General features: G+C 43.8%; 1 protein-coding gene across 1 annotated transcript in view; it reads right to left on the bottom strand.

Annotated features, from left to right (window-relative positions):
* The window catches only part of RTF1 (RTF1 homolog, Paf1/RNA polymerase II complex component), a 41,212-nt gene extending 21,279 nt beyond the window's left edge, over positions 1 to 19,933 (bottom strand). The window contains exons 1-2 of the mRNA XM_081831848.1: positions 19,733 to 19,933; positions 5,943 to 6,053 (exon numbers count right to left, since the gene is read on the bottom strand). Of these exons, the coding sequence (XP_081687974.1) occupies positions 5,943 to 6,053; positions 19,733 to 19,933 (312 nt within the window). The remainder of the gene's footprint in view (positions 1 to 5,942; positions 6,054 to 19,732) is intronic.
* Between the last annotated feature and the right edge of the window lie 6,538 nt (positions 19,934 to 26,471).

Raw genomic sequence — 26,471 nt, 5'->3', positions numbered from 1 at the left:
AGGTCATGATCCTGGAGTCCCTGGATCGAGTCCCGCATCAGGCTCCCTGCTCGGCAGGGAGTCTGCTTCTCCCTCTGACCCTCCTCCCTCTCATGCTCTCTGTCTCTCATTCTCTTTCTCTCAAATAAATAAAATCTTTAAAAAAAAAAAAAAAGATTTAGTTTCAGTACTGGGGTAATTCATCTACATGTAACATCTTGTTCCAGAGGTATGGTGTGTATGGAAACTCCACTAAACCAATATACACATGGGGAAATACTAGCTTAGCAGGGAAGACCTTTCTTGAGAGCTTGTGCTAATTATCTGTATGGTAAAGCAATCACAAAATGCTCTTGGATATCTAGGTCGACTTCCCGGAGAAGTTGTTACTAAATGAATTCATGAGTTGTATCATTTTCAAAATGTTCTATTAATAAAAATACTGGAACCAGCAAGAGATAACAGAGCGGGAATAGGAGCACAAATAGATCCAAATGAGAGAATCTGAAAGATCAGATAAGAAAAAAAGAGAAGGAAGAAGCCTCAGAAAGAAAGTAAAACGAAATGAAATGGGGGAAAAGCAAGAGGAGAGCAAAGTCTTCAAAGAGGCAAGTGGAAAGAAAAAACAGGTGTGACAAGTACTGAACTACAGGGCTGGGCCAAATGCTTTTATTTCTCAAAAATGCTGCAAACAAGACTATACATGAAACTTTAAAAAATAACTCTCGCTTAGGCAGAGGGTTTTAGAAGATAATTCAGCTGTTTCCTTACTTTGTCTAATGTAGTTTTATTCAATGCTGAACAATAAAAAAAGGGTTTTGGTTTTTCAATGTGATTTTTACTAATAACAAGTAAGGGAATCAGGGCTTCCTTCTTATTTAGCTGTAGCAGGTTCTCCGCAGAGCAGGGAACCCGACGTGGGGCTCAATCCCAGGACCCTGGGACCATGACCTGAGCTGAAGGCAGACGCTTAACCAACTGAGCCACCCAGGCGCCCCTCCACCATGTTTTTGAAAAGGATTCTGGGGGCGCCTGGGTGGCACAGTCGGTTAGGCATCCAACTCCTGATTTCAGCTCAGGTCATCATCTCGCAGTCATGACATCAAACCCAGTGTAGGGCTCCGCACTCGGCAGGGAGTCTGCCTGAGATTCTCTCTCCCTCCCTTTGGTCCTCCCCAGCCCCCACCCCCGCCACCCCCCCCACTAAAAAATAAAATTAAAAAAAAGGATTCTGAACTATTTGATTTAGGACTCTCTTCTTTCTAACAAATGGACATTTTTGTTTGGGCCTTTTTTTTTTTTTTTTTAATCCCATCGTGTGAATGAGTGGTTGCTAGCTCTCTCCTCCTCCCTGTTATTTTTCCTCCCTATCACTCCTGTTTGTACCCTTGGTGGTGTTTTTCCTATCAAATGCTTTCAGGGACAGGAAGTGACAGCACCAAAATGCCACACCATGGTCTTATGACCTACCACTGAAGTGTGCTTTCCAATTTCCCAGGCTTGGGCAATGTAAGCCTTACAGAAAGAGTCCTGCATCTTATTTTCACATGTGTCCCAAGATATCATTGAGAATAATCTCTTCACCAAACATAATACACAAGTATATTCTTTCATTAAATTTAGGTTTTCCTCCCTGCAAAGATACTACACACAAAATATCTACTATTCCTTCCCTACTTGAACCTTACACTTTATGTCCAATGTACCAGTTTTTTCTGCATAGGAAATGTCCATTAACTTCTATTTCCCTCTTCTACTGCTCCTGATTAAATAGCTAGATACCTTCTGGCTCTAAACTTAGGGCATGTCTACCCTTTTAACAAACCACCCATTAGCTTTCTAACTCAGTTGTTCTTTTTCTTTTTTTTTAAAGATTTTATTTATTTATTTGAGAGAGAGAATGAGATAGAGAGAGCATGAGAGGGGGGAGGGTCGGAGGGAGAAGCAGACGCCCTGCTGAGCAGGGAGCCCGATGCGGGACTCGATCCCGGGACTCCAGGATCATGACCTGAGCCGAAGGCAGTCGCTTAACCAACTGAGCCACCCAGGCACCCTAACTCAGTTGTTCTTGACCAGTTTTCTGTTCTAGCAAATCTGAAGGGACCGACATACTTCTACCAGTATTCATGGCTTACTAATAACAATGAACAATAAGAGTGGAAGGGGAGAAGGGCTGGGAGGTGTATTTAAAAAAAAACTCCAGAGTAGCTTCTGGAACAGAAGTTAGATCATAGACTCTACCTAACTGAGAACTGCAACTTGAACAACCAAATTCCAAAAAGGCTATGTTGTAGCTTATACGGATATAAGCGCCACAGCAGGAATCAGAAGACATAGTAAATTACTTCAGTATGTGGTTTTTACCTACCCCGATGTATGAACATCACGAGAGAGGGAAAAAAAGCAAAAGCCTCTGCCTCAAACTTCACATTCTAAGGATCTTGCAGAAGTCCCCTACCTACCTTAGAGTATCTTTAAGGCAGCCATAAATCTGAGTTCAGAGTAATACCACTGAGTTCTCCAGTAGTTGGCAGGATTTTTTTTTTTTTAAGATTTTTAAAAAATTTATTTATTTGCCAGATAGAGCAAAGAGAGCATGAGAGCACAAGCAGGGGGAGCAGCAGGCAGAGGGAGAAGTAGCCTCTGTGCTGAGCAGGGAGCCCGATGCGGTACTCGATCCCAGGACCCTGGGATCATGACCTGAGCTGAAGGCAGACGCTTAACCGACTGGCCGGCCACCCAGGCGTCCCGAGGATTTTTTAAAAAAATGTTTTAATCTTTTTGGACAGTTTGTTTAACTGTCCAAGTTAATGAAATATGCACCCTAACTTTGAGGTCATCTGTGCTAAGCTAGTAGCCTGGGCCAAAATGCAAACCAAAGAGGCACCTTTCAGAATGACCGTGTTATAGAGGCTGCTATTCCGAGTGGGGGTGGGGGAAAAGCGACTGGAGTAGCGCCTGGGACCTGGAGGCAGCAGCAAGAGCAAAGAACCTCGTGGGGGAAAGTTACTCAAAGTCTCAGGGAGCAGGGTGCCGCTTGCGTGTCAGCTTGTTCTCCAACAAGCGCATAAGCAGTTGGGTTGCATTCTAAGGTGAGGACATTTAGACTTGGTTAAGTAGCTGTGAGTGACACAGGGAACTGTAAGCTGTAAAAGCTTTTAGAAACGCTGGATCTACTCTGGTACAAGTTTTGGACTCCTCTACTGCTAGGAGGTTGACACATACTCGGCCCTTCTGGTAGAAGCAGCTAAAAAGGATAAAGGGACTCCCTACAGTGACTGCATACCTAGGACTTTGATCTAATGACAGGACTATGGAGAACCAAATACTTCAAAGGATAGTTATTGCTTGTATCTTAAGGAATTGCGAAGACCATAACCATGTTACAGGGTATTCCAGACGGAACACAGATTCAAACTTCTCAGATATTAGGGGGGAACCCACAGAAGCTGACTTTTGAAACATGAAAAATAAAAGTAGTTCATGTAGGAATGGTGGGAAAGGGAATTATTTCAACATTTTCCTGTACTGTCTATGCATTTTTTTTTAAGAAAAACAAAAAAGCAAGGGGCACCTGAGTGGCTCAGTCGTTAAGCGTCTGCCTTCAGCTCAGGTCATGATCCCAGGATCCTGGGATCGAGCCCCGCATCGGGCTCCCCGCTCCGCGGGAAGCCTGCTTCTCCCTCTCCCACTCCCCCTGCTTGTGTTCCTGCTCTCGCTATCTCTCTGTTAAATAAATAAAGTCTCTAAAAAAAAAAAAAAAAAGCAAAACAAAAAAGCAAAAAATTACTTCACAGAGCCTACTGCTTTTCTAACAGAGTTATTTTATCAATTTGAGAGGAATTATAGTTCCTCTAGTTAGTTAATATAGTATATTAAAAATAAACAAAAGAAAAAAACCCACATTTTCTTTTTTTTTTTAAATTTTTTTTTAAAATTTTTTATTTATTTATTTGACAGAGAGAGAGAGAGAGAGAGAAACAGCATGAGAGGGGATAGGGTCAGAGGGAGCAGCAGACTCCCCGCTGAGCAGGGAGCCCGATGTGGGACTCGATCCCAGGACTCCGGGATCATGACCTGAGCCGAAGGCAGTCGCTTAACCAACTGAGCCACCCAGGCGCCCAAAAACCCACATTTTCACTACCTCTTGCTATGGAAAGCAATTTTAGATTAAATTATTTAAGATTAAGAGAACGTCACTACAGTCAATCAGAATATAATCACTCCTAATTTGCATATGCAGGGCACTGGTAAAGATTATTCTAGATGTTAATTAAATTTCATTATAATAAAAACATTTTTTACTTTAGTGGAACTTTATTTTTTTTTATTTTTTTACTTTTTTGGTGGAACTTTAAAACAAAATAAATACACTGTTAAAAATATTTTCCTAGGGGCACCTGTGTGGTTCAGTCGGTTAAGTGTCTGACTCGATCTCAGCTTGGGTCTTGATCTCAGGGTTGGTGAGTTCAAGCCCCGAGGGGGACTCCCCTATCTATCTATCTATCTATCTATCTATTCCCACCCCACTCCCAAAGACTGCAGGGTATGAGCTTCAACAGAAAGGTGGTATCTGGCCTCTCTCCAGGAAATTACTAAAGGAAAAAAAGTATTTTAAATCAAATGAGGAACACGTAGGAGGGCTTCAAAGACCTTTCCCCTCATCCCTCTCTTCCATTAAGGTTATAGATCTTTTACAATCTTGTTTGGTGGTGGGCAGTTTGGGAAAGTCACCTTGGTTTAAATAATGAACAGCTGAATATTCCTCCTTAAAAATTACCACCATTGGGGCGCCTGGGTGGCTCAGTCGTCAAACGTCTGCCTTCGGCTCAGGTCCTGATCCCAGGGTTCTGGGATCGAGCCCCATATCAGGCTCCCTGCTCACCAGAAGCCTGCTTCTCCCTCTCTCACTCCCCCTGCTTGTGTTCCCTCTCTTGCTGTCTCTCTCTGTCAAATAAATAAATAAAAACCTTTAATTAAAAAAAAAAATTACCATCACCCTGAGGCTGTTGATTCAATCTATCCAAAGAAAGCCTCTTGCCTTGCTAAAGTATTTCCCACTAACATACGGCATTCTTTTTTTTTTTTTAATATTTTATTCATTTTTTAAGCCATACCCAATGTGGGGGGGGCTTCAACTCAGGACCCTAAGATCAAGAGTTGCATGCTCCACTGACTGAGTCAGCCAGGCACCCGAACATACGGCATTCTCTCTTTTTTTTTAAGATTTTACTTATTTATTTGACAGAGAGTGACACAGCGAGAGAGGGAACACAAGCAGGGGGAGTGGGAGAGGGAGAAGCAGGCTTCCCACTGAGCAGGGAGCCCCATGTGGGGCTTGATCCCAGGACCCTGGGATCATGACCTGAGCAGAAGGCAGATGCTTAACGACTGAGCCACCCAGGTGCCCTCTCTCTTTTATTTTTAAGATTTCTTTATTTATTTGAGAGAGTACTTGCACATGAGTGGGGGGAGGGGCAGAGGGAGAGAATCTTCATGCAGACCCCTTGCTGAGCACAGAGCCCAACAGCGGGATCGATCTCACAGCCCTGAGATCATGACCTGAGCTGAAATCAAGAGTCTGATGCTTAACTGACTGAGCCACCCAGGAGCCCCCAGAATTTCTTTTCTAACATGAGAGTGGAATGAAAACAATGACAAAAAATAGATAAAATAAAGAGATGAAGACTAACAGGTTGTGCCTCTTCTTTTGCAACAGGGCTGGAAACAAGCCACTAAACGATGACCGCCAAGTGCCCTGCAGAGGGGCCCACTAGGTAACTGACAGCACAAGGACACATGACAATTCGAGAGCTTTCCTTACACAATTTTCTTTCCCTAAGAAGTTCTGGTAGATCTTAGGCAGTATGGTCTCCGTTTAAGGAAAAGAGGCTGTCAGGAGTCACCATCTCAGGGCCCTCAAATACCACGCAGTCCCTGGGGCCGAGCCCCTCCACACCCACCTCGTCATCACTGTTGGATGTCTCAGAGTCTGAGGAGGCTGCAGGCTGACTCACAGGTGGCTCCTTCTCCTCAGAGTCACTTCGCTTCCGCTTTGCCAGAGACAAGAGCTCCTAACAGGGCAGAAGTAGACACATGAGTTTGGTTCAACGGAGAAAAAACATTCAAGAATAGCCAAATACCCACCTTCCCTAGGTCTCTTCCACCTCTTTGTGCTTTCAATTCAAAGTTGTCATCATGGGAACTTTTATTACATGAAAAGACTGACTGCCAGTATTCCTAAGCACTAAAGACAAAATCTGTCCCTTTCTTCTTAATGGGAAATGTATGTCTGAAATGCAAAAATGACTAGAAAACTGAACTGGAGGTTACTCCCAAACTGTCACCATTTCCTCTATAAGCTACACAAGTACTGATTCTTAGGAATTGATATGAGAACCATATTTTCAAAGGTAATCTGCTCACTGTTCTAACTGGTATAGCTAACTAATACTCTAAGCATCCTCTTACTGTAGTCATGGAAAAACTGGATTTGTGGGATTGTTCTGAATAAGCTGACAAACTACAAGTTTCTAAGATAATTTTTTTTTCAGTGGGCTCCATACCCAACAAGGAGCCCAGAGCGGGGCTTGAACTCCTGACCCTGAGATCAAGACCTGAGCTGAGATCAAGAGTCAGATGCTTAACCAACTGAGCCACCCAGGTGCCCTTCTAAGATCATCTTTTATTTTGAATGCTTGAACCAGGGGGTAAAATAAGTATATTTTTGGTGTTTAATCCAGAGCCTGACAACAAGCAGTAAGTGTTCTGGCATCTACATCAGTATCCTAATTTGACAACCCAAATGTTCCCATTCACCACCTCTGCTTTGTCCTGGTGATTTATGACAGATTACAGGGGGAGGGATGTGCCAGTAAGTGTCATGGCTAGAACCAGAATTTGCTTTCACATGGTTCCTCTCTCCTGTTACTTCTCACCAACTCAGTCCAGTCACTCAAACATGCAACAAAAGGAAACTTCTCTGGTTCTTACCTTCTATAGTATCAGCACCAGTCCAAAATTATACTGTACTTACTAGGCACCAAGTACTTTTCTAAGTATCTAACATTTAATCTTCAGGACAACCTGAAGGTAAGTACTGTCTTCATCCCCATTTGAAGATAAAGAAACTAAGCAGCAGGAAAGGTTAGAAACTTACTCAGGGTAACACAGCTAGTACATGATAGAGCCAGAATTCAAACCAGGGCAGGCAGACCCTACCTCGTAATTCAGTCATGGTTTACCAGTCTAAAACATTTTTCCCTTCTGCCAAAAAAGACAAAAATACAACTAATAAATACTAGTAGTATTATTTCTTGATGATGATGGTGCTATACAATTATAAGTCAAGTGCCAAGATGGATTTTAAAATAATTGACTTGCTACAAAGTATCTGTTTTCTTCTTTCAGTCTCTTTCTATTTTAGGTGTATACTCCCCTGGCCAGAATGAGAAAATGACCTTCTCAGATTAACAGCTGACCCGCTCTCTTCCTTCATAAGTAGTCATGAAATGTTACTCTTCTCATTTCATTGAAGAGAGGTACCACACCAACTTCCTGAAAAGGCTGAAGATCATAAGAACACTACTTTTTCATTCCAAAATAGAAACTCCTATTGACCAATGCAAATTACAGCAGTAAGTATGTGTGTTTACTGTCTTTTAAAAACCTGAGGGGGCACCTGGCTGGCTTAGTTGGTGGAACATGCCTCTTGATCTTGGGGTTGTGCGTTTGAGCCCCCCATTGGGTATAGAGATTACTTAAAAATAAAATCTTAAAAAACAAAAACAAAAACAGGGGCACCTGGGTGGCTCAGTCAGTTATGCATCTGGCTTCAGCTGAGATTATGATCTTGGGTCCCGGGCTTGAGCCCTGCAATAGGCTCTGTGCTCAGTGGAAAGTTTGCTTGTCCTTCTCCCTTTGCCCCTCCCTCCACTCAGGTGCGTGCACTCTCTCTCTCTCACTGATATATGAAATCTTTAAAAAATAAATAAATGAGGATGCCTGGGTGGCTCAGCTGGTTAAGCGGCTGCCTTCGGCTCAGGTCATGATACTAAGGTCCTGGGATCAAGTCCCGCATCGGGCTCCTTGCTCAGCAGGGAGCCTGCTTTTCCCTCTGCCTGCCACTCCCCCTGCTTGTGCTCCCTCGCTTGCTCTCTCTCTCTGATTAAAAAATAAAAATAAATAAAATTAAAAATAAAATTGAAGGGAAAAAAACCCAAGGTGTAACTTACATATAGTACATTTTATCCTTTCTTATGCATAAGTTCTAAGAATTCGACAAATACATACAGTTTAACTATTCCCACAATCAAGATATAGGACAGTTCTATCATCCCCACAAATATTGTTGTAATTTGCATTTGATCAAGGCGAGTTACTGTCTTGGTATAAAAAAAAGTAGAGTGTTCTTATGATCTTTAGCCTTTTCAGGAAGTTAGTGCTCTTTATATCCCTCCTTCCATCCTCCAACAACCATAGATCTGTTGTAGAATATCACATAAATAGAACCGTACAGTATGCAGCGTTTTGAGTCTGGCTTTTTAGCATAATGCATTTGAGATTCATCCATGCTGCAGCACATACTGGTAGTTTGTTCCTTTTTATTGTTAAGTAGTATTCCATTGTGTGGATGTACCACACTTTACCACTTGAAAAACATTTGGGTTGTTTCCATCTGGAGGCAATTACATGTTCATACACAGGTTTTTGTGTACATGTAAGATTTTTTTTTTTTTTAAAGATTTATTTTAGGGGCGCCTGGGTGACTCAGTTGGTTAAGCATCTAACTCTTGATTTCAGCTCGGGTCATGATCTCCAGATCCTGGGATCAAGCCCGCATCAAGCCTCCTGCTCAGGGGGGAGTCTTTTTTTTTTAAGGATTTTATTTATTTAATTGACAGAGAGAGAGACACACATAGCGAGAGAGGGAACACAAGCAGGGGGAGTGGAAGAGGGAGAAGCAGGCTTCCCGCCGAGCAGGGAACCCAATGCGGGGCTCGATCCCAGGACCCTGGGATCATGACCTGAGCCGAAGGCAGTCACTTAACCAACTGAGCCACCCAGGCGCTCGGGGGGGGAGTCTGCTTCACCCTTTCCCTCTCTCTCTGCCCCTCCCTGCTGCTCGTGGCTCTCTCTCCCAAATAAATTTTTTAAAAATCTTAAAAAAAAAAAAAAGATTTGAGAGAGAGTGCATCTGGGCGAGATAGCACGAGTGGGAGGGGGGTGGCCAGAGGGAGAAGGAGAGAAAATCCTCATCCCTGCTAAGTGTGGAGCCCAATGTCGGGCTTGATCCCAGGACCCTGAGATCATGACCTGAGTCAAAATCGAGTCAGATGCTTAACTGACTGAGCCACCCAGGTACCCCTAAATGTAAGTTTTTATTTCACTTGGGTAAATACCTAGAAGTGGGATTGCTGGGTTACCTGGTAACTGGCATACAGCCTTTACTATTATCTTTTTCCCCACATTACCTTAATGTGAATTTTATAAAATTTAGAAAGATTTCTGGCAAGTAATCTCTTTCCTGACCCTTTGAGGTCCACAAATGCACTAGAAATCTGTTTTAATACCAACTCATTATAACAGGGGTTTAGATAACTATCAATCAAATCCTACCCTGAAACATCACTATTATTAGTAGACATTCATTAAAAGTTACTATAACTGAAGTGTTAAAATGTTAAAACCGCCTTCCTGCTAAAGTTCCACTCTATACTAAAAACCTAACAATGGCTCTCCTTTATCAACAACTGCATCTGACAGACACAGTCCCTCTTCTCCTATGACAAAAATACCATATTAACAATAGTATGGTGACAGCAAAGACCTTCTTAATAGTGTGATATATACCCTTTCCACAAGTTAAGATTTGTACAGGAAGTTACTGGGGGAACGCGTGACAAGGTTACTCTTTATAGTTAAGTCCCCTAGTCTACTGAGGGCTCAAAAGTACAGCTAAACAGACCAAGGTGCAACAGAAAGGTCTTTCCAACATGCACAGGTGAAGAGACCATCAGATTTACTACTTGTAGCGGTGACTGATCCAACACCTGGACTTGAAAAAGCCAGTCTAAAACTAATTCATGCACAGGGTGTAGGTCCATCTGCAGCTCTCTCCTAATAGCTGGATTCAACTGTACCATGCTGGTTGAGACGATTCTGTGTGTCCAGTGGTTCTCTCTCACTACTGTCCCCGTATTTCATCTCATCCAGTGAAAACCTTCCCTACTTATCTTGGTATTTGTCTAAGGGAATGGCAGTCGGGGGTGACAGCATGGTATATCAAATTTAAGCTGAACTAAAGATCTGGTTAAATCAAGGCCAGTGCCCAACATACTACAGGTATGGCTGTGTAGGACACAACTGGCTTCTAGAGCAGTTTCATTAACATTGCTTAAAAGCCTTGTTTAACGTTAAACTGGACTGCCAAAACTCAGACCCTAAAATAAAGCAAATCTAACTGCACTTACGTAATGACTGTTAAAATAGCATTTTTCTGGTTAAGATTAGAATTCTAATCCCATCAACACGTGAAGACTCATAAACCTTAGGATTTAATCCTCCCCCCCTTCACAGTATACATTTTGTGATGTCATGTCAGGATCAATTGGTAATAAAGCAACTTAGCTCCCTCTCACTTAAAGGAAATTAAATCTCATCTCTTTAATCAAACCTCCATGATCACACGAAAGTAGGATACATATTCTAGACCCCAGAAATGAGACTAAAAGCCCATATGGGTAGGCCCTAGGGGTTTCTATGGCTAATTAGCATGCTGAGGTCTTTTTCCCTTATTCATTCCACAAATATAAGTACTGTAAATAATTACTACCAGCTAGCGTGACCAAACATCTTGGTTTGCTCAGGACTGTCCTGGTTTTAGCACTGAAAGTCCTGAATTCTAGGAAAGTCCTCAGTTCCAGGCAAACCAGGACAGATGGTCACCCTACTACCAGCACCTATCATGTACCACCGAGCCCTGGGTAGACAGTCATGAAAAAAGGATACATAGTCCTTGACCTCATGGAATTTAAAACTGAGTGAAGGAGAGACAATAAACAGAAACAACTCATTATATCTCCTGATAAGTGCTAAGAAGGAAGTAAATCAAGTGAATGGGGAATAGATCTGTGATAGAGTGATCTGTGGGGGCTTCTCGGAGACAACGGCATTTAGGCCGAGACTAGAAACTCAGGAGGAAAGAGAGGTGCAGTTTTCTGGACAGAAATCTCCAGATGGAATAGCTAAGGGCCTGAACTGGCAAGAGCTTGGCTTGGTCAAAGAACTGAAGAAGAACTGGAAAAAAAAAAAGAACTGAAGAAGAACCGTGACTGGAGCTTAGCAGGCAAGGGGGAGAAAAGAGTAAGGTTGGTTAGAGGTAAGAAGAAACGAGTTCATTCCAGGGTTTATAAAGCAAGACCAGGAGCAAGCATTCTTATTTGAAGGCAATGGGAAGTCATCAAATGGTTTTAGGTGGAGTAACCATCCCCAGAGGATTTTTTTAAAGAGCACTCTGACTGACAGAGGAACAGACCAGAGGGGCTAGAGTGGACGTGCAGGAAGGAGTCAGAAGGAAACCTCAGCAATGTCATCAGAGTGGATGGTGACCTGGACATGGGAAGTAGTCACAGGGACAAAGAGAAGAGGGAGAACTAGAGAGATAATGAGGAAAGAGTAGTAATTCACATAGGTTTAAATTTGATATGTTGGGGTACCTGGATGGCTCAGTCAGTTAAGTGTCTGACTCTTGATTTGGGCTCAGGTCATGATCTTAGGGTTGTGAGACTGAGCCCTGCGTGGGGCTCCACACTGGGCATGGGGCCTGCTTAAGATTCTCCCTCTCCCTCTGCCCTTCCCCATCTCTCTTTCTTTCTCTCCCTTTCCTTTCCTCCCTCCCCCTCTAAAAAGAAACGAAACAGATTTGAGATGTTAATTCCTATTCTTTCTTTCATATCAAAACTATAGGTAGAGGAACAGGATTCCAATGATGGACACTTGGCTACCTTTCAAGAGTAAGGAATGGAGCCATTGGGTGTATGTATGTTTTTGGGACAGAGAGGTATTTGTTTTGCTGGAACTGTTTCAACAAGCATCTACTATTTTTATTTTTTAATGTTTTAGGAAAGATTTATTTATTTGAGAGAGAGAGACACAGCACGCACACGTGTGTGCCCAAGTGGGAGGAGGGGCAGAGGGAGAGAGAGGTAGAAAAGCAACTCCCTGCTGAGTGTGGAGCCTGATGTGGGGCTCAGTCCCAGGACCCTGAGATCATGACCTGAGCTGAAATTAAGAGTCGGATGCTTCAGGATGCCTGGGTGGCTCAATCGGTTAAGCATCTGCCTTCAGCTCAGGTCATGATCCCGGAGTCCTGGGATCGAGTCCTGCATCAGGCTCCATGCTCAGGGGGGAGCCTGCTTCTTAACTCTCCCTCTGCTGCTCCCCCTGCTTGTGCTCTCACATGCTCTCTCTCTCTGGCAAATAAATAAATAAAATCTTAAAAAAAAAAAAGAATTGGATGCTTAACTGACTGAGCCACCCAGGTGCCCCCCTATTTTTATTGAAAGAAAATAAATCCAAACAATGAACATATATACAAAAACCTTTCTGAGTTAATTCCAAAGTGACAGTATAAAATCCTTTATATTTCAGATGATTGGCACTAAATGTGGCAACTTCCCCTTCAAATTTCCAGCCAAGTAATTATAATTGTAGATAAAATACTGAGTTGTAAAAATGCCCACAATGTTACAAAATTGACAAAATCATTTTTCAACCCATTCAAAACAAAAGGTACAGAAAATTTTAAAAAATTCTACTACTGTTACTTGTTTTTACTTGGTTTCCTTTTCTTTCTTTCTTTTTTTTTTTTTTTAAAGATTTTATTTATTTATTTGACACAGAGAGAGAAAGCACAAGTAAGCAGAGAGGCAGGCAGAGAGAGAGGGAGAAGCAGGCTCTCCACCGAGCAGGGAGCCGGACGTGGGGCTCGATCCCAGGACCCTGGGATCATGACCCAAGCCGAAGGCAGCCGCTTAACCGACTGAGCCACCCAGGCGCCCCACTTGGTTTCCTTTTCTAATATACTTTCTAACTAATATACATTTCTTCTACCCTTTAAAGAAGGGTTATCAGTATTACAGTAGAGGGGCTGAAGTAAGAACTTCCAAATTGACGCTCTTATCTCTGAGTAATCCTGCTGTAACCAGAAAAGTCAGAAAACTTTCCACCATGGATATGCCAAGTAGCATTTGCATATTCAACAAGATTAAGTGCTTACTCTGTGTCAGGCATTATTTTTTCTCTCTTTTTTTTTTTTAACGATTTTATTTATTTATTCCAGAGAGAGAGAGAGAGCGTGCAAGTGAGCAGGGGGAAGAGCAGAGGGACAGGGACAAGCAGACTCCGCACTGAGTGCAGAGCCCAATGTAGGGCTGGATCTCAGGACCCTGAGACCATGACCTAAGCTGAAGCCAAGAGTCGGACGCTCAACGAACTGAGCCACCCACGTGCCCCAGGCAGGCATTATTTTCAACTACCTACTTGACGTCACCACTGAGATCTCTCACGGACAACTTTAAACTCTTCACCTTTAAATCTGATCTTCCTCTGCGTTCCCCATCTCATGCCAGGACTTCCTCTTCCTCACCCCCAACATCTAATCAATCATCAAGTCCTCTCTTTATCCTGAATATTCTGTCCAATCAAATCTACTTTTGTTGTCTCTGTGAGTACCATACCAGTCCAAGTCAGGCATTCATTCAGCAAACATTGACGGGGTACCTGCTGCATACCATCCCCTAGGGTGCAGGGATACTACAGTGAACAAACAGCCTTGCCTTCCTGGAGCTTCCATTCTAGTGGAACTTATGCTTTCCACCATCTCTCACCTGGACTCCTCTCTCTGCCACCTAACTGGTGTCCCTTCTCCAGATTACTCTCCATGTAATAGCTAAGCAAACTTTTTTTTTTTGAGAGAGAGAGTGCACATGCAAGAGAGAGCACAAGCAGGGGGAGCAGCAGAGGGAGAGGGAGAGCTGAGCAGGGAGCCTGATGTGGAGCTCGATCCCTGGACCCTGAGATCATGACCTGAGCCGAAGGCAGACGCTTAACCGACTGAGCCACCCAGGCGTCCCCTAAGCAAACTTTTTAAAAAACAAATGTGAACACCTCTTCAAGCTTAAAATCCTTCAGTGGTTTCTCATTACCCTCAGAATCAAGTTCAAAGTCCCTTAACATTGCCAACATGGCCCTACCAATAACTTTAAAACTTCTTTTTAACCCCAGCCCACAGTAAGATCAATTCTAACTCATAAGCCAGTATACATGTATATGTATATATGCAAAATACAGGTTACAGAAAACAATACTCCTTTTTACTAAGTCTGACACATAATGTTTTCTTTCTTTTTTAAGATTTTTTTAAAGTAATCACTACACCCAACATGGGGCTCAAACTTACAACCCCAAGATCAAAAGTCACATGCTCTACCGACTGAGCCAGCCAGGCACCCCTGATGTTTTCTATTTGGTTCAATTTCATTTTCATTTTTAATGCTGGTTGCGATTCACTAAACTGACTTTTCCATCTTCAAAGGGTCCAAACAGGGACTACTGCAGCTTCCTTTGTACCTTCTCTCTCCAACTTGTTATATTCCAGTCACTGTGTGTTTCTTTCAGTTTCATTAGGGTGCTAGGTCCTTCCTGCCCCAATGCTTTTGAGCAATGCTGCTGGTCCCTCAACCATGAACACTCAACACGTCTCTGTACTCTTCAGTCTCCTAATCTTTTCCTTAACACATATTCCAAGTCCGTTTAAGTGTTACTCCCTCCAGGGTAGTCTAGGGCCAGTTGTCACAATCTCACAGTATCCTTGCTCTTCCCTCACAGCCTCTAGTGAAACTGTGAGGAAATGACTCTCTGGGCAATGCCTGCCCCACACTCAACCCCCTCCCGTCTCCTCTAATCTTGAAAGTGGAAACTGCTTCCATTTTGTTCACCCAATAGTCTCAGTGCCTAACACTGTCTAACACATTTGTTGAAAGATAAACAATCTCTGCCCTTGGGGAACTTACAGTCTAGGAAGGGAGCAATAAGTACACCAATAGATCTGGTGTTGAATTTTTCCTAAAAGCCTCTCTGCTAAAGCTCCCAGGGGGACTCAATCTTCCCTGCACAGAAAAGGTGAGTGAAATTAGCAAATGAGTTACATCAAGCTGGATGCAACATTATGACACAAATTAAAAACTTCACAAGTTAACACTGACACTTCTCACAAGTTTTTCATCCTAGACTTCTATGAAATATAAAAAAGACTATAAAAAGCAGCACAACTTTTAAACTTTCCAACTCTGGTGCCTGGGTGGCTCAGTTAAGCATTTGCCTTCAGCTCAGGTCATGATCTCAGGGTCCTGGGATCAAGTCCTGTGTTGGGCTCCCTGCTCAGCGGGGAGTCTGCTCCTCCCTCTCTCTCTCCCCCAGCTTGTGCTCTCACTCACTCGCTCTCTCAAATAAATAAAATCTTTTTTTTTTTTAAATAAATTTCCCAACTTTTATGGGGAAGGTTTATGGAAGGATACTTTATAACAATGTCATTTTTTTACATATAATATCTAAAAATAACTCCTAGAAAATACTTAGGGGTCTGTTCTTTCAAAGACAAATATAATTATTGCTACTTCAAGTATCATAAGCAGAGAAAAAGAGGACATGACAACACCACCATTTTAAATGAGAGGAAATTATGAAATAAAGCATTCCAGTATGCAAGTAGCTCAATTTTTTTTTTCTTGAGAAAGGCAGGGTAAAGTTTTTATAAATACTGAGTTGTATTAATCTGAATAGAGAACTCTATTCCTTTATTATCTTGGATGCTTTTCATTTTATAAGACCCATTGCATAAATATTATTCCATAACGAGTGACATACATTATTTCCATGGAAGTACATGATGGGGAAACAAACAAACAAACAAAAAAACCTAGGTTTGCCTCAAACTCTTTTCCAAGAGGTGCCAAAAGCAAGTATCTTCAGAATTTGCAATTTTAAAAATGTTCAAAATAGGGCGCCTGTGTTGAGGGGGGGCCGCAGTCAGTTAAGCATCTGACTCTTGGTTTCGGCTCAGGCTGTGATCTCAGGGTCGTGAGATAGAGCCCCACATCCAGCTCTGTGCTGAGTGCAGTCTTGCTTGAGATTCTCTCTCCCACTACCCCTCCCACTCATATGTGCTCACTAGCTCGCACTCTCTCTAAAATAAATAAATCCTTAAAAAAACGTTGAAGAAAGGGTATGCCCAACATAAAAAATAAGGTCACTATCAGGTCACATGTTAAAAGAAATCCTTCAAATTCTCAAAGGTCTGGGTTTTGTTTTGTTTTTTTTAAGGATTTTATTTATTTATTTGACAGAGAGAGACACAGCGAGAGAGGGAACACAAGCAGGGGGAGTGGGAGACGGAGAAGCAGGCTTCCCGCGGAGCAGGGAGCCCAACATGGGGCTAGATCCCAGGACCCTGGGACCATGACCTGAGCCGAAGGCAAACACTTAACAACTGAGCCACCCAGGCGCCCCTCAAAGGTCTGAGTTTTTAAAACCTTTCAAAGCTAAACCAATTTTAAACTACTCTGATTCAGTTCCTACACACCTCTCTTCCCATCATGAAGAAAGGAAAAAAAGGAAACAGGCTTCAATAAAAAGCATCCCAACAATTCAAATAGCTTCAGAGATTTAAAAGCCAACAGCTTTGCTACCTCAAACATCTCCGTCAAGTTTCTTCAGTTACGCACACACTATAGCCGGGACAGGAGGCTATTTCTCTCCCAAACTACTTAGAGTCTCTTACCAAAAAGATTAACTTGCACACAGACAGTGGTCTCAATCATTAACATAAATGAGTACCTGGGTTGTACCTGGTAAAAATGCAGAGTCCAGGGCTCTATCCCCTGAGGGTCTGATTCAGTAGGTCTGGGATGGGAGCCCCTGCAAAGTACATTTTAAATAAGCAACCCAGGCAGCTTCTGACACAGGTGGTCCTCCTCCCACCACCAGGAAGAATCAGCATAGTAAGCTCACCTGCCTCACTTTCAGCAAGGACTAAGTTGGAAATAATATTTCTGACATAATGACTTCTATTCCCATCTGGAAAATCTGAGAACAAAGGACCTCCTTTCTAACTGCTTTACTCTTACACTAGACACTCAGAGGTTTGTTATGGTTTTGTCTTTTCCACAAGGACCTTACACTAGACAGCCAATATGATGTTATACCCCCACTGAAGACCCAGAACTAGATGGAGCAGCCCAAGGCATCTTGGTTAGAAAGGCCCAGATGCATTAATTTTGTTCTGAGGATTCCAAAGACCCCCAAACCGGCCTGACTTTGAACTTCTGCTAACGGTCTCTGGTGAAAACTTCTAGAGGGCAGAGATCTTTGTTTTTGATTCCTCTGAGAGCCTGGTGCAGCACTGAACAGCTAGACAGACAGAAGGCACAGGTGCCTCTGTTAGGATGTGCTGGGAAAGGGAATTTTGATCTGGTTCCCATCTGATAAAAGAATGCCAATGACAGTGGTTGAAGAGGAGAAAGTTGAAATTGCTGTTAAATTGTGTTAAGTATTACTTACAAATTTTATGCTAATTTCTTTTTATAAATAGATAGAGCTGGGTTTAAAGTTGCAATCCCTTCCAGTGTCCACTTTGGAAGAGCTCTTTGTGGATCAGGTAAAACCTCTTTACCACAAAAGGAAGCTCTGAACTCATTTCATTTGTTAGAATTCTGTGGAAAATCATTACAGACAGAGTAATTTGCAGCTTAGTTCATTCATCATCAGATGTCTTAGAGTGCTTTACCAAAGAAGCTCCCAAATAATCTTTTTAATTGATGTAACAATTTCCTCCAAACTATTCAATGTACTTTACAAACATGAATTCTAGCAATGTGGAAAATGACCATGAAACACATTCTCAATTTGCACTATGAAAAATTAAAAGACTAACAGATTAAGTTGGTATAGTGAAGAGTATGTGCCTTACTATCGTGCAGATTTGGAGTTCAAATTCCACTGTACCACTAACAAGTTGTGTGAATTTAGGTATGTTACTTCTTCAATCTCCATCTTCCTCATATGTAAAATGGAGAAAATGATACCAAGTTCACCATAATTTGAAAACTTGACAATGTAGATAAAGTACTTAATTGAGTGACTAGTTCACCTCAAGCACTATGTAAATGGTAGCTGATGTTTTTATTGGAAATACCCACATTTCTAGATAAAAAAAAAAAAGTTCTAATCCTCTTAAGTACCAGTCTAAAATTATCGAACAAATTTTTCCAGCCAAGAATATATTTTTTATATTTTTGTAAATTTCAGGAGCCTTTCAGTGAGAACATTTTCAATTTACCTTTCAATTCCTATCCCCAAACAAGGTTTTCTCCCTTTGATGAAGCCCCACGACTTTCCCACCTCCATACCACCATTTTCGAAACAGTCCTCTTTTCTTCAACACATTTCCAGTCCCTCCTTCTTAAAGTCCACCCCTTTTATGCCCTAATACTTTAGTCCTGAGACTTGTGGCCTAATACAAAGAACCCCCAAGAAGCCATTGATACAAAAGCCTTAGTTTGCAAGTGCTTGTACCAATATTAATTCTTAAAAATACTTGATCCTTATAATAGTCCAATTTGCTACTCAAGGCTAATGTATCCAGATTTTACAGTTACAGACAAAAGATACATAGCTAGAAAACAGCACAGCCAGCCTAGAACTCAAAATTTCAGATTCTAAGTTCAGTACTCCCTCTACTTAACTTATAAAGCTACTACCTCTTGCATATTCTTTGTATCATTTGTTCCCAAAACATGAGGGGAAACTGTCTTTGAATCTTCTAGTATCACTAGAGCACTGTTGTAAAGGACAGCTTCCTCCCTACAGTATTTTCCAGAGCACAAAAACAGTTCAACCCCAAGACAGTGAGACCAAAAGTTACTTTCAATGGTTCCTGCACAATCTTCAAGTAAGAAAGAATTCTGGGATGCTGCATGAAAAGAGCCAAGAGGCCAAAGTCATAGTCCTTCCAAGTCGTCCTATATATTTATCCACTTCTGCCCTCTTTCCTTCTCCCAGGAGTTTTCTTTGGTCTGACATCTCAACGGGAACCCTTCTCAACCACAAACGACCCTAGTTGCCAAATAGATTTGTGCCCACACCTAAGTCTTCCTCATCAAGCACCGCATAGGTTCCCCGGAACGTTTAAGGGTGTCTCTCCTCCAGGTCCACACCTCTAGTCTGAAAAACTTCATCTTCCAGAGCCCGCACCACCTCGCCCCCCGCCCCCACCACCCCACACTCACCCTTGCACCTCCTCCAAAATCTCCCAGCCTCCCGGGTTGGCGGGCGTATGATACTTCCTATCTCTCTGGGCCCGGATCGCCAGGCCTGCAGCCCGCTGCTCCGATCTGACCCCGGCAGATCACGGACCCCTCTGGTCCCCCGAGCCCGAGGCCCACCAGCCTGGTCCCTGCCCCGCCTCCCCGCCCAAGGCGCCAAGTCCTCTGGGCTCCGTCTCCAGGCCCCGTCCGGACTCCGAGGGGCCCGGGAGCTGCGGGGAGGACAAGAAAGAGGTGGCAGCGGAGGTCAGGGCACGGGGCGGGCCGGGAGCTCGGGACGGGAGGCCCGGGGCCCGGCCGGCTCCAGGCTCCCGTGGCCCGGAGTCAGCCCTCCCGCTCCGCTGGCCCGCGCCTCCGCGGCCTGCCCTCACCTGATCCAGGTTCTCATCGCTGCCGCTGTCCTCCGTGTCCGAGTCGATCACGACGCGGCCTTTCCGCTTCTTTACCATGGTGGTCCCCCGGCTCCCACGCCGGACGCCGCCCGGACTCCCCTCTTGCCCGCCTGCCAGTGGGACCGCCACTGCCGCCGCCGCCGCCGCCGCCGCTCGACCCACACAAAGGCGACCGCGCATGCGCGCTCCGCTCCGCCCCTGGCCCCGCCCCCCGCTCGTCGCACGCCGTTCGCCGGCGCCCAGTGCCCCGCCCTGCCCCACCCCCGACGCAGCGTGGGAGGCGGGCCCCCGTACAGGGTTGGGTTCCGGACAGTGGTCAGCGGTCTTGTACCCTGCGCGGGCCCCTGGTAGCTTTGGGTGTGTCTCCTGTGCGGGGCCAAAGCTTGGTGTGCTACGTACCTGTAGTGAACTGGCGCTGCAAGCATCTGGGTCTGCTCTGACAAGTTTTTCAACTGGCCCACACTGATGGAGTGTCGAGGGCGCCGTCAGGGTCTTGCCCGCCTGGAAGACACAAGTCGGCTGGACCACGCAGAGGGCACCCGTCCGGAATAAAGCCTACCTACTTGGGCTGTGCAAGTGACACCTGACCTGGAACCTGGAGGATGCATCCGAGTTACCCAAAAGAAGAGTAGAAGGAAGGGTGTTTCAAGCAGAGAACCGCGTGGGCAAAAGCCCGTAGATAATTGAAAAAATTGGGTTCGGGGAACTGAAAGTTCATTATGGAACAGAGAATATGGTGTGTGGAGGGATGAAGCGGCCACATCCTTCAGTGCCTAATAATCTATATTCAGAAGTTTGAACTTCAGTATTCAAAGATTTTAAATGAAGAACGACGTTATTAGATTTATGTTTTAAAAAGATTACTCTGGGTGCGGTGTGGCAAATGAATTAGAAGGGAGGGAGCCTAAGGGTGAGGAGACCACTTAGGCTGTTGGTGTCATTATGGCAAAAGATGATGGTGCCCCAAACTAATGAAGAGGCAGTGCAAATGGAGAGAAGTGGATGGATTCTGGATAATTTGGAAGGTAGAATTCCCAGGACATGAGTATTAGTTGGGAGAGGGGGTAAGGTGAGGTCCCTAGCACAAATGATGCTTAGATCCTGGCTTAGGAAGCTGGTGGTGAATGGGCCCTTCATCAGATAAGAAACACAAGTGTAAAGGAAGTTTGGGAGACTGGTGTATGAAGGAAATAAATTCAGTTTTTTGCTTGTTGAGGTCAAGTTAATTAAAGGGCAACCTCAGGGGCACCTGGCTAGCTCAGTCCATAGAGCATACGACTCTTGACTTTGGGGTCATGAGTTTGAGCCCCATGTTGGGCATAGAAATTACTTCTAAAAAATAAAGGGCAATTTCAGAAGTGATTTCTTTGTGGGATTTGGAATATAGGGTAGGGAACATTCGCAATAATAATTTGAAAATGTTCTAAAAACTTTTGGGGAGTCATAAATTCTTTGTTCTGGTAGTGAAATTGGGAATTAGACCCCAGTCTTCCCTGGACATTACTGGGCACAGGCAAGCTGATGAGTTTTTGCTCTCTGGCTCCCTTTTTCTTTTCTCCTTTACTGTCTAAATTTTATTTTCTCCAGTAAGTTAAAATATCACAAATGTGCATGCCTTAAAATAGTAATAAAAGAAAATAACAGACTTAAAGGAATCCCTGGAACTAAACACATACCTAGATGTCCAATTTGCTGCCAGTTAGCTTGAAAAGGCATTCAGGATTTAAAGAAAACTAAGGCCCAATTACCTTTTTACTCCAAAAGATTGTTCCTAAGATATAACCCCTAGACCCCTCTCCCATGGCCAGAATGACTCAAAATGACCAGGCTAGTTTCCCTATTTCTAGCCACCCTGAAGTTTGGTGCCCTTCTGTAAGGACCCTCTTTAAATGTGTTCATAGAAGAAGACCAGGGGTGCCTGGGTGGCTCAGTTGGTTACATGTCGACTATTGATTTCAGCTCAGGTCATGATATCAAGGTTGTGAGACAGAGCCCTGCTTTGGACTCCATGCTGAAAGTGGAGCCTGCTTAAGATTCTCTCTCCCTCGGGGCGCCTGGGTGGCTCAGTTGGTTGAGCGACTGCCTTCGGCTCAGGTCATGATCCCGGAGTCCCGGGATGGAGTCCCGCATCGGGCTCCCTGCTCGGCGGGGAGTCTGCTTCTCCCTCTGACCCTCCTCCCTCTCATGCTCTCTGTCTCTCATTCTCTCGCTCTCAAAATAAATAAATCTTTAAAAAAAAAAAAGATTCTCTCTCCCTCTCCCTCTGCCCACCTTCTCCCCCCTCTTGCCCACTCTTGCACGTTTTCTCTCTAAAAAAATTTTTAAAAAGACATAATAGGGGCACCTGGGTGGCTCAGTTGGTTAAGCCTCTGACTCTTGATCTCAGGGTTGTGAGTTCAAGCTCCATGTTAAGAGACCATAATATTGTCAGTATACTTGACTGCAATTAAGAAAGATAGGTCCTAGGGCATCTGGCTGGCTCCGTTGGGAGAGCATGCAACTCTTGATCTTGGGGTCTTGAGTTTAAGCCCCATGTTGGGTGTAGAGGTTACTTAAATAAATAAAACAAAAAAAAGGTATTTTTTTTTTTAAGATCTTATTTATTTGTTTGACAGAGAGAGAGAAAGAAGGGAGAGTGGCTGGCAGAGGGAGAAGCAGGCGGGACTTGATCCCAGGACTCTGGGATCATGACTTGAGCCGAAGGCAGACACTCAACCGTCTGAGCCACCCAGGCGCCCAAGGTATGTTCTTTTTTTTTTTCTTCCTAAGATTTTATTTATTCATTTGACAAAGAGAGACACAGCGAGACAGGGAATACAAGCAGGGGGAGTGGGAGAGGGAGAAGCAGGCTTCCCGCCGAGCAGGGAGCCCAATGTGGGGCTTGATCCCAGGACCCTGAGATCATGACCTGAGCCGAAGGCAGATGCTTAATGACTGAGCCACCCAGGCGCCCCAAGGTATGTTCTTTATTTGAGTGAAATCTATTGCTTTTGCTCTTTCTTCAACAAGTCTTCTAATGATTCATGTACTGGAGTTAGTCCATATAGAGAGTAAACAGCGTCTTTTTTAAGATTTTATTTATCTGAGAGAGAGAGCATGCACACAAGTGCATACAAGCGGGGTGGGGCAGAGGGAGAGGGAGAAGCAAACTCCCCGCTGAGCAGGGAGTCCGATGCGGGACTCGATGCGGGACTCGATCCCAGGACCCTGGGATCATGACCTGAGCCGAAGGCAGATGCTTAACCGACTAAGCCACCCAGGCGCCCCAAGAGTAAATGGTGTCTAGATTGAATGAATAAACATACTATACTCTAAATTTCCTCTTGAGTTGGCTTCCCAGAGAACCTGACCTGTGCAAGTTTTCCCTTAGTAAAATAAGGGTAATGATTATATCTGCCTCTTTGGGTTGTAACAAGGTTTAGATTAGTTAACATGTGTTTAAAAAGTGCTTAGAGAACTTCCTGGCAAAGAGTAAGCACTCAATAAATGCCAGCTATAATTGTTTCGGGAGGGGCTGAAGGAAGATGGTTAGAGATAGGAGATTTTTATTTTTTAATTTGTACACTTTGGTGCTGTTTGAGCTTTTTACGCTGAGTATGAATTTTTTATCATAATGATATTTTTAAAGATTTTATTTATTTGTCAAGCAGGGAGAGCAGCAGGCAGAGGGAGAAGCAGGCTTCCTGCCGAGCAAGGAGCAGATGCAGGATTGATCCCAGAACCCCGGGATCATGACCTGAGCTGAAGGCAGACCTTAACTGACTGAGCCACCCAAGTGTCTCCCATAATGATTGTTTAACAGTTTTGGGGAAATAGAATATTTTTTTCTTACTATAAAAATTATTCCTACTGGGGCACCTGGCTGGCTTAGTTGGTAGAACTTTCAACTCTTGATCCTGGGTTGTGAGTTCCAGCCCTACGGTGGGTGGAGAAATTACTTAAAAATAAATCTTAAAAAAAAAAAAGGTAGAAAGAAAGTGGAAATACATGTATGTGTGTGAACGTTGAGAGAAGTACTGGAGAAACCATTACTGTGTATGTTTGCCATGTTTTTGTTTTGTTTTGTTTTTAAGATTATAAGGGATTTTTTTTTTCTTTAAAGTAGGCTACAAGCCCAGCATGGAGCCCAATGCAGGGCATGAACTCATGACCTTGAGATCAAGACCTGAGCTGAGATCAAGAGCCTTGGGCTCAGGTCATGATCCCGGTACCCTGGGATCTAGTCCTGCATCTGGCTCCTTGCTCAGCAGGGGGCCTGCTTCTCCCTCTGCCTGCCGCTCCCCCTGCTTGTACACATGCACGCTCTCTCATATTTCTCTCTCTCTCTCTCTGACAAATAAATAAAATCTTTTTTATTTTATTTTATTTATTTGACAGAGAGAGACACAGCGAGATAGGGAACACAAGCAGGGGGTGCCTGGGTGCCTCAGTCGGTTGGGTGCCTGCCTTTGGTTCGGGTCATGGTCTCAGGGTTCTGGGATCAAGTCCTGCATTGGGCTCCCTGCTCAGCGGGGAGTCTGCTTCTTCCTCTGCCTCTCACTTGTGCTCTTTCTCTCAAATAAATATATGAATAAATCTTAAAAAAAAAAAAAAAGCTGGACACTTAACCTACTGAGCCACCCACGCACCCCTATGTTTGCCACGGTGTTGCAAGGTCCTTCTTTTGGTTACCAGACCATTTATTTATTTATTTTTTAGTTTTTTAATTCAATTCAATTTAATTAGCATGTACCGTATTACTAGTTTCAGAGGTAGAATTCAGTGATTCATCAGTTGCACGCAACACTGGAGCTTTTCTTAATTAAAGAGTTCAGGGTCTGAAAACTGGCTCAGATCCAAAGGTGGGAGAAGGATGTCACTTTTTATTGGGGCAACTACCTTCAGGCCCTTGATCACCCAACTTTGATTTCTTCTGATTGAAAATTGAGGATTAGCCCTGTTAGCTCTTGGAGATGCTGTATTCTGTTAACCATCTCCATAAGTCTCTGAGGTTCAGGCCTCCCTGGCTGTCACTCCGCCCTTTCTGCTATTAGAGTAATTGTATCTACCTGGCTTCTGGTAGTTAAGTGCTGCCACCTGGCCTCTTGTTTCAAGTTCTATCACCCCATTACTGTTGTGAGCCAAAATGTTTTGTAATGGTCTCTCCTACTGTCAATCCTGGCCTGCATTTTTAGCATGTAGTGAAATTTCATTGATGCTGGTACTCCTCTTTACCATCTCATTCCCTATGGCCTTGGTAAGTGGAGTATCTTCTTGATCTTCCCATGGAACATAATCATTCAGTGGGATTTCCAGTCTTCCTACAGTACATCTACTTCATTGAGCTTCCCTGAGTTTTTAAATCTGTTCCTACACTGTCTTAGCAATTCTGATTTTTTCCCCCTTTGTGTGGGTTGTAGTTTTTCATGCTTCTAAGAGCCATTCTGGTAGCAAATTTGCACCATTTCCTGGGTCGTTGGCAGAGTGATAAATGCTGTATCTCGGGAGAATGCTTCCAAATCAATAAATTCTCCCTTACCCAATTTTATGATCTGTTCCTCTTGATCAAGCACCTGCAGAGTCCAGTCCCTTGCTACTCTCCCAGCTCCTGCCATTTTATGTGTGGCTAGTTCTTGCAGCTCCTTTGGGGGATAGTCCCTTAATGAGTCCCTCCCTTATGAGGCCCAATACGTCCCTCACTGGGTTATGTAGTGTTCTAACCCTGGTTATCAGCCTAGTATCCAGGAGGGAGGTAAGAGCAGACTTTGAGAAGGGTACATGCAGTCTTACAGGGTCTGGTCTTCTGCATTGTCTACAAATGAGAGGGAAGCACTGGATGATGGGCCATTTCTGCACATTCAGGGTTTAGGAGAATCTGGGAATTCAAGATCTTCAGGGGCACCAGTCAGATATCTCCATCCCACATGTCATGTTCCCATTATTTCCCAGCTAGGGTCTTTAGCCAGCTTGCCTTGCTTGGGAGTTTAACATCATTGTATCTTAGACTGTTCTGATGATTATCCTGGGCCTCAGCTTTCCCTACCCTCCCACTACAGGTGATGAAGCTCTCTTCATATGCCATTAAGGGGGCCCTCTGGCTTTCACACTTGGCTGTCAGTCACAGTGACCCAATTTCACTATTCTTCTAATTACTCTGGCCCCTCTATTTTATCTGATACATCCCACCAGCTAGTACGGTCCCTTCTGCCAGCATACTATCCCTATTCACCAATGATAATATATTTAACAATTGGACCACCAGATCTTCATCTCCAACTGTGTGTTTAGTGACCTTGCTTCTAAACATCCTTTTATTGCCTGCTTTCTTGGGTCACTCCTAGCATCAATTGTTGTAGGTTGGGTTCTCCAAGAAGCAGACTCTGAGATAGAGTTTAGTGTGCAGGATATTTACTAGGGAGTGTCCCTGGGAATTGACAACCATAGGGAAAAGTGGGAGAAGTTGAGCTGCAGTGTGTACCTGACAACAGTGTCAACTAATCACATGGATAATCCGAAGCCAAAATAGATGGTCAGTTGTCCCACACTGGGCTGAAATGGCCAGACCTTTATCGCCCTGCCTCAATCATTCATTATATGTAGGCCACGTGGGAAGGCTGTGACCTTGAGCACAGGGTCTCTCTGTAGCTTAGCCGAATGCTGAAGTATCTGAAAACTAGAGGCCATCAGCTGGGCCAGCAAGTCCTCCTTACTGGATGTCACATCTCTGTGTTCTTCTGGA

The sequence above is a fragment of the Leptonychotes weddellii genome, chromosome 9 (assembly GCF_054177405.1).
Source record: "Leptonychotes weddellii isolate Sample4059 chromosome 9, ASM5417740v2, whole genome shotgun sequence".
NCBI classification, from domain to species: Eukaryota; Metazoa; Chordata; class Mammalia; order Carnivora; family Phocidae; genus Leptonychotes; species Leptonychotes weddellii.
The sequence above is the reverse complement of the archived record's forward strand: the minus strand, read 5'-3'. Positions and strand labels throughout refer to the sequence as shown.